General features: G+C 53.2%; 1 protein-coding gene across 1 annotated transcript; it reads right to left on the reverse strand.

The window, feature by feature from the left end:
• Positions 1–3,557: 3,557 nt before the first annotated feature.
• LOC136472996 (cytochrome P450 78A9-like) lies at positions 3,558–5,925 on the reverse strand. Its single transcript, XM_066470696.1, has 2 exons — positions 4,812–5,925; positions 3,558–4,673 (listed from the first exon to the last, which is right to left on the reverse strand). The coding sequence occupies exons 1-2, from the start codon at positions 5,823–5,825 to the stop codon at positions 4,029–4,031; spliced, it is 1,659 nt and encodes a 552-aa protein (XP_066326793.1). The 5' UTR covers positions 5,826–5,925; the 3' UTR covers positions 3,558–4,028.
• Between the last annotated feature and the right edge of the window lie 975 nt (positions 5,926–6,900).

The raw sequence follows: 6,900 nt of genomic DNA on the forward strand, positions 1-6,900 counted from the left end.
GGCATCCTCGCTAGGGCTAGCGCACAGTCTATGTGAACACATGTAGCATCTGTGTGATCATTAAGGTAGAACACACTTGCCTTTGGTGGTCAAGCTTTGTTCTCGCGTACCATCCGTGTGATCCACCAGACCGTGTCCACGGTTTTAGAGCACCGAATCACATGTCTCTAGTGCTTGGCTTGTTGCTTGCAAACGGTCTTGATGTGCCACCAGACCATCCACGAGTTTTAAATAGAAGCATCTAAGTGTCGGGGAGGGGGGAGGAGTGCTCTAGTGTGCCATCCAGTGGTCTAGGCAGACTGTCTGTCAGTGTGTCAGCAAAGGCACCGAGGACCAATCTCGAGCTTGCCACAAAAGCAGACCGAGTTATGTCGGCATGGATCCTAGGGGTTGTTGGGGGTTTCCTACATCACATCTAGGAGGTGCATTGGTGGGTTTAGGCATAAGTGAAGCAATAGGACAACATCAATGGCTATTGTACCATGTTTGTGAGATTTGGGATGGATCCTAAGCTTGTTTTCCTATGGTTTGAGGCTTGGAGCTTACCTTAGCTTCCCCAAATCCAAGCTTGGTGCCCAAGGTTGGGGATAGAGGGCTTGGGATGGCTCCTCCATATTCTTCTCCTCTACCTTTTCCTTTCTCTCCTAGCTCCACCTTAGCAATAGGAAGGGTCTTGGTGCTCCTTGTTGTAGCTACTAATGAGCTCCTTTTCCATTGTTCCCAATGATCGCTATAACCTTGGAATAGTTTTAGGGAAAAAGTGCTACAACATCACCATTAGCTTGCAGTATAAGTAGGTTGTTTTCATAACTGATGCCAAAATTGCCGAAGGATTCTCTCAATGGAGTGGTATTATGAAGAAACATATTTTGTCGAGTAGATATCTTATCAGTTTGGCAACAAAAGAGAATCTTGACTTGCATCTAGTGGATGTCTTTTATAGCATATTTGTATGTATCACTTGTTATATGGATTGAAACAATCTGGGTGAATGTGGTACAATTATCTCATTGAATATTTGACGACACAATGGTAAAAGAATGATTCTATTTGTACATGTGTACCTTGATCTAAGTTTATGATAATATAGTTGTACACGTTGATGATTTAAATTTTGTTGGTACTCCTCAAGGGACATCTTAAACGATGGTTTGCTTTAATAAATAATTTAAAATGAAGGATCTTGCGAAAACAAAGTTTTTTCCATGTTCGCAAAAAAGTTTTACCTTTGTTTTTGCAAATTGAGTATCTTAAGGATGGATTTTTTTTTTCAGCAAGCAGCTTTCCGGACAAGCACCCACGGCCGGCCCAGAGGACGGGCAAGCGGGGTGGCCGCCCTGGCCCCCAATCCCACGGGGCCCTACCCCAGGTATACACTCAGTATGTAGCTGTATCAATATATGGCTTGGTTGGCTCGTTAAGGCCGACGACAACCTAGCAGATTGGCGTTCGCGATTTGTTTGTCAACTCTGCGACTTCGACTTCTCATCTCAGAGCCAAATCACAAATCCCGAACACAACGCAGCAACTGCGACGCGATCACCCAACTCAATGGCGGCGCCGTGACGGGCGGCCAACTCGGAGTGAGACTCCAACGAGGTGTACGTAGCTTCATATGAACTAGGTATGCACTAATATCTAAAGTCCCAAAACCACCCCCAACGGGCTATGCTAGTGCTCGGACGTCCGGACAGGATGCCCGCGTAGCCTGTCCCCGTGCGTTGATGCTGATTTTTATTCCCGTCCCACACGCACACCCACCCTGTCGCAGCGCCCACGTGTCCAGACGACTCGCCTCGCCCCCGCAGCACGCCCTGTAGGCCTGGATTCAAAGCCGCCCGCCTCGTCCCGCACGCGCACCCCGCCCCCGTCGCGCCCCAACCACCGGCCTCTAGCTCGCCGCGGCCCATTCTCCGGCGCCCGTGTCGTGCCACCATCACTCCCTGCGCCTATTAACTCTCCAAACAATATGAAACACGTGCAACATGAAACATTTAAATGCAACATCCGTATGAAATGAATAAACCATTTAAAACATACACTTGCAACATATATGTGAAAACATATGCAACATCAGATAAAACACTTGCAACTTGCCACCATGAAAACATGCACTGCAACATAAGACTGAAATAGCTAAAATATTTCGAACATATTCTTGCAACATATGTGTGAAACATGTGCAACATCCAGATCAGAACGCTTGCAACATACGTCTGGAACAAATGAAACATTTTGAACAACACCTCTGAAACACTTACAATATGTGCAACATCCCTGATCTACTTTTGCAACATCCATATGAAACAATTGCAACATACGTCTGAAACACTTGCAATACGTGCAACATCCATGATCTACTTTTGCAACATCCATATGAAACAATTTTAACATACCTCTGAAATGCCTGAAACACTTGAAACATACGCTTGTAACATGCGCTCCCATCGCAACATCTCCTTGCTGAAGTCGTGTGTCACGGTGGCTACGGCGTCGTTCATGTGTTTTTTTCTCGAATACCCAAAAGAGTTCCGTGGTTCATATGTACATTAGGGCCTCAATTTTTCATTTCTCCTAGGGCCGTAAAAATTGAGGACCGGCCGTGCAAGCACCTCCATGACAAAAAGAAGAAATATATAACTCATTATTATCTCTTATTCCTTCGGAACCATTTATGTTTAGAGGGTGTTTAGTTGGGTGAATTTTGGATTTTGGGCTAATGTAGCACTTTCGTTTTTATTTAGCAATTAGTGTTCAATCATGGTCTAATTAGGCTCAAAACGTTCGTCTCGCGATTTTCCAACCAAACTGTGCAATTAATTTTTTTTCATCTACATTTAATGCTCCATGCACGTATCACAAGATTTGATGTGATAAATACTGTAGCACTTTTTTTGGAATTTGGCCTTGCAACTAAACATGGGCTTACAACCGATACGCCGTTAGCGAGAGCCGAACACACACACATGTACTACTACGTGTGTGTCACTCTGAGGCATTTTGTAATCGTACTATTAGTAGTGTTGCAGTTTTAGTCAGTGTCGCAGATTACACGTGTCCCAAGTCACAATCAGCAATCAGGGGTCCGGGGTCCGGGCCGTTGTAGCAGCTAGTACTAGGCAGCTGGGCGCAAAGAACAGAAAACACGATAGATTGTCTGACAGTCTGTCTGAGTGCAGACAACAGCCCAAAGGGATCGTGAGACCGATCCATATGGAGCAGCGCTGCACACCAGTCGTTAAGATTCTCCCTGTCAGTTGACGGCGATGAATGAGTGCGCCGACAGCGATGGCAACGGGCCCTGCAGCCAGTACAACCTGATGCAGTGAACATGTACTGATAGTACCTGCTGGGTCGCTCCATGATTGAGCCCATCTTTGCCTCTGATCGATCTCGCATTGTCGCCATCAAATGGGGGCCGGTGGCCGTGGCCGTGGCCGGAAAAGCAAGAAAGGGATCGCGGATGATGATGAGCAAGCCTCCGCTCTGCTGCTGCCAAAATAGGTCTATTATTTTTCTTTTTTGCTCGCGAGAAGGACGTACGCACGCACATCTGATAACACCAACACACGCTTGCATTAGGATATATATATAGTACACAACTAATACATCTAGCTCTAGCTAGCTAGGCAGTACTGAAAAGGAAAAGATAACTGTCACGCCGGTAAGATAACTACTAACAGGCAGATATTACATGCAGCAGCTGGTAAGTAACATTACACACGCATAATTAAGCATCATCAAGCCGGCTGGTGGTACTACGTACTGCCTCCACCAGCTGCAGCTACCATCATCATTGATCATACACAGGGGAACTTACCGGAAGTCCACACCAGCTAGCGTCTCTAAAGCATGTGGCACTTGGGCATTTTTTTCTTTCTTTTTTTCACACATCTCGTCGATCGGCCGGGCCACGTTACGTTCTGCTAGACGAAGGTACGGTACGGTAGTAGTAGAAGCTAGAAAGACGATCGAGCAACGAACTCCGTCCTCCCCAGCCAGGCCACGTGTACGTCTCAGCCTCGTCATCACACCGCGTGACGACGTGGCACCACCCTCGCCTCCAGCGGTGCAGCCATCTCACACGACAGCCTCAGCACTTCGGACAGGTCGACGCCGTCTGACGGCGGCGGCAACCATTTGAACTCGTGCAGCAGGGTGGCGACCCAGAACCCGACGGTCGCCACCGCGAGCGACTTCCCGGGGCAGCTCCGCCGGCCGGACCCGAACGGCGCGAGCCGGAGGTCCGAACCCATTATCGGGACGACGTCCACCTCAGCGGCAGCGGCAGCGGCAGGGCCCATGACGACGAACCTCTCGGGCCTGAACTCCGTCGGCTCAGGCCACACGCTGGGGTCGTGGGTTATGGCCCACATGTTCACCATGGCGGTGGTGCCCGCGGGCACGAGGTGCCCGCCGACGTGCACGTCCGACGTGGCGAGGCGCGCCCAGGAGAGCAGTGGGCCTGGCGGGTGCAGGCGCAGCACTTCCTTGATGACCGCCTGGAGGTACACGAGCGAGGCGGTGTCCGACTCCGTCACGGCCCGGCCCGGCCCGACCACCCGGTCCAGCTCGTCGTGGACCTTGCGCTGCACGTCCTGGTGCAGGACGAGGCGGGCCAGCACCCACTCGATCAGGACCGCCACCGTGTCCGTGCCTCGGAAGATCATCTCCTGCATGCGCGAGCACAAGTAAACCACAGAGGCAGAAAAAGGTGTGAGGCCGGTGTTCACCTTCTCGATCTTTCTTTCTTTTTCCTGAGAAGAAGAGTTGAGAGCGAGCAGGGTGGGTGCAACATGCGACGTACGTACCCAGAGGACGGCGATCATGTCGGCGTCGGAGAGCTTGTCGTCGCCCTGGAGGGAGAGCAGGACGTCGGTGAAGTCCATGACGGCCGTGGTGTCATCGCCGCCGAGGCGCGCACGGTGCTCGACGATGATGTTGCCAACGAAGCGGTTCACCCGCGGGACGAGCGCGGAGCACCTGCCCCGGGTCCTCTGCAGGTCGAAGCGGGCGAGCCACGGGAGGTGGTCGGACCAGTTGAGCTGCCCGAGGAGGTCGTAGCCTTCGTCCACCAGGGCCTTGAGCTCCGCGGCCTCCTCGCTGTCCGCCGCCAGCAGGTCGTACCCGCGGCCGAACACCGACCACATGACGTTGTGCAGCGACGCGCGCTTCAGGAACCGGCGCGCCACGACGACGGGGGCGGCGGTCGTGGTCACGGTCACGGTCATGGCGTCCACTATCTGGCGCGCGATGACGGCGCGCTGCGCGGCCGAGGCCGCGATCTGGCGCGGAGAGAAGAGGTGCGCGGACGCGACGCGGCGGAGCGCGCGCCAGTAGGCGCCGTGCGGGGCGAAGCCGATGGCGCGGTGGAAGAGGAGCCCGTACGCGGACTCCTTGACGGGGCGGTCGGCGAAGGAGGCGCTGGCGAGCAGCTCCCTCGCGACGTCGGGGTCGGCGGTGACCACCACCCGGGTCTCGCCCAGCGAGAACGCCATGAGCCGGCGCCTGCTGGCCTGCGTCTCGGCCGCCGCCGCGAGCTTGCGGTGCGCCAGGCCGGTCATGAGCGCCATGCTGCCGAGCACGGGCAGCCCCCGGGGCCCCGGTATGGCGGCGGCGCGGACGATGCCCAGGCCGCCGGCCCGCCGCGTCCACCAGTACCACCCCCATGCGGGGCCGCCCGGGGATGCCCAGTGCAGGAGCGACGTGACGACGCAGGCCACGACGAAGACCGCCGCGAAGCCGAGCAGGCGGTGAGGGTCGCCGCATTTGGCGGCCAGGGAGAGGTACAGCAGCCAGCCGCAGTCCTCGGTCGGCGGCGCCATGGCTAGCTAACCTTTCCTTTTGTGGATTGGATTGGATGCACTACTACTCGCGACTCAGGAGTCAGGAGGTGGTCGTTTCCTTCTCGTGTGGAAGTGGGAAGACGCCTTGTTCAAGTCTTGGAGGACTGGAAATGGCGACCCCGTGAATTTATAGCTGCGGCGAGGAGGTGGTGCAGACTGCAGAGTGCAGAGACGTTGACGCCGTGTGTTTATAGCTGCTAAAAGTGGTTAAACTATAAGCACACAAACAGAGGGAGGATTGTTTTCTAAGGCAATAATGGCGGGAGCAAGCTACTATACTAATCTGTTAGCTTAGGGCATGTTTGGTTCATTTAATCCACGGACTAGAGAGCATGTTTGGTTCCTTTAATCCGTGGACTAGAGTTTAGTCTCTGGACTAAAGTTTAGTCCGGATCCTGTTGGGTTTCAGGGACTAAAGTCCATTAATGCAGTTATATAAAGATAATATTACCTCTGTTGAGATAAAGATATTACACCTACTAGCCACGAGTGGGATATGGAGTAATGAGGGGCAGGATTGTCTTCAGAATACTTTAGTCCAATTTAGTCACCCCCTCATAGACTAGAGGACTAAACTCTTTAGTTTAAATTTTAGTCCATGTGTTTAGTATTTTAGGGACTAAAAGTAAGTATTTTAGTCTATATTTTAGTTTAGTCCATAGAACAAACAGGCCCTTAACAGTGGCACCGGCCGGACTGACGACGAGGACGGCGCGACCGTAGCGACAGACAGCGAGATGATATTTCTACCGGGGCGGAGCCCGGAGTGGTGCTTCTGGTGGTGCGGTGCGGTGGCCATCAGGCAAAGAGGTCAAGGCGAAGGGGTGCACGGCATGTGGTGTGGGATGGCATGGGGGGTGGGGGGGGGGCGCGTGGAGCCTGCGAGCTCCGGCGGGACCCAAGGCGGTGTCGCCCGCACGTGGCCGTCGTCCGGTTGGTAAACAAAGTAATAAGGTGGACGACGGACGGGAGTACCGCGGGACACCTGATCCTGCTGCTAGTTCTCGTGCCACGGAGTAGAGTATTAGAGGCATGTCGCCTGTGCTGCTGCAAA

Source organism: Miscanthus floridulus, chromosome 8 (assembly GCF_019320115.1).
Source record: "Miscanthus floridulus cultivar M001 chromosome 8, ASM1932011v1, whole genome shotgun sequence".
Taxonomy (NCBI): domain Eukaryota; kingdom Viridiplantae; phylum Streptophyta; class Magnoliopsida; order Poales; family Poaceae; genus Miscanthus; species Miscanthus floridulus.

Excerpts from the sequence above, each read along its gene's own strand:
- LOC136472996 (XM_066470696.1), bottom strand. The coding sequence starts at position 5,825 with ATGGCGCCGCCGACCGAGGACTGCGGCTGGCTGCTGTACCTCTCCCTG. Across the intron at positions 4,674-4,811 it reads ACATGATCGCCGTCCTCTGG|GAGATGATCTTCCGAGGCAC; the intron begins GTACGTACGTCG and ends TCGCGCATGCAG.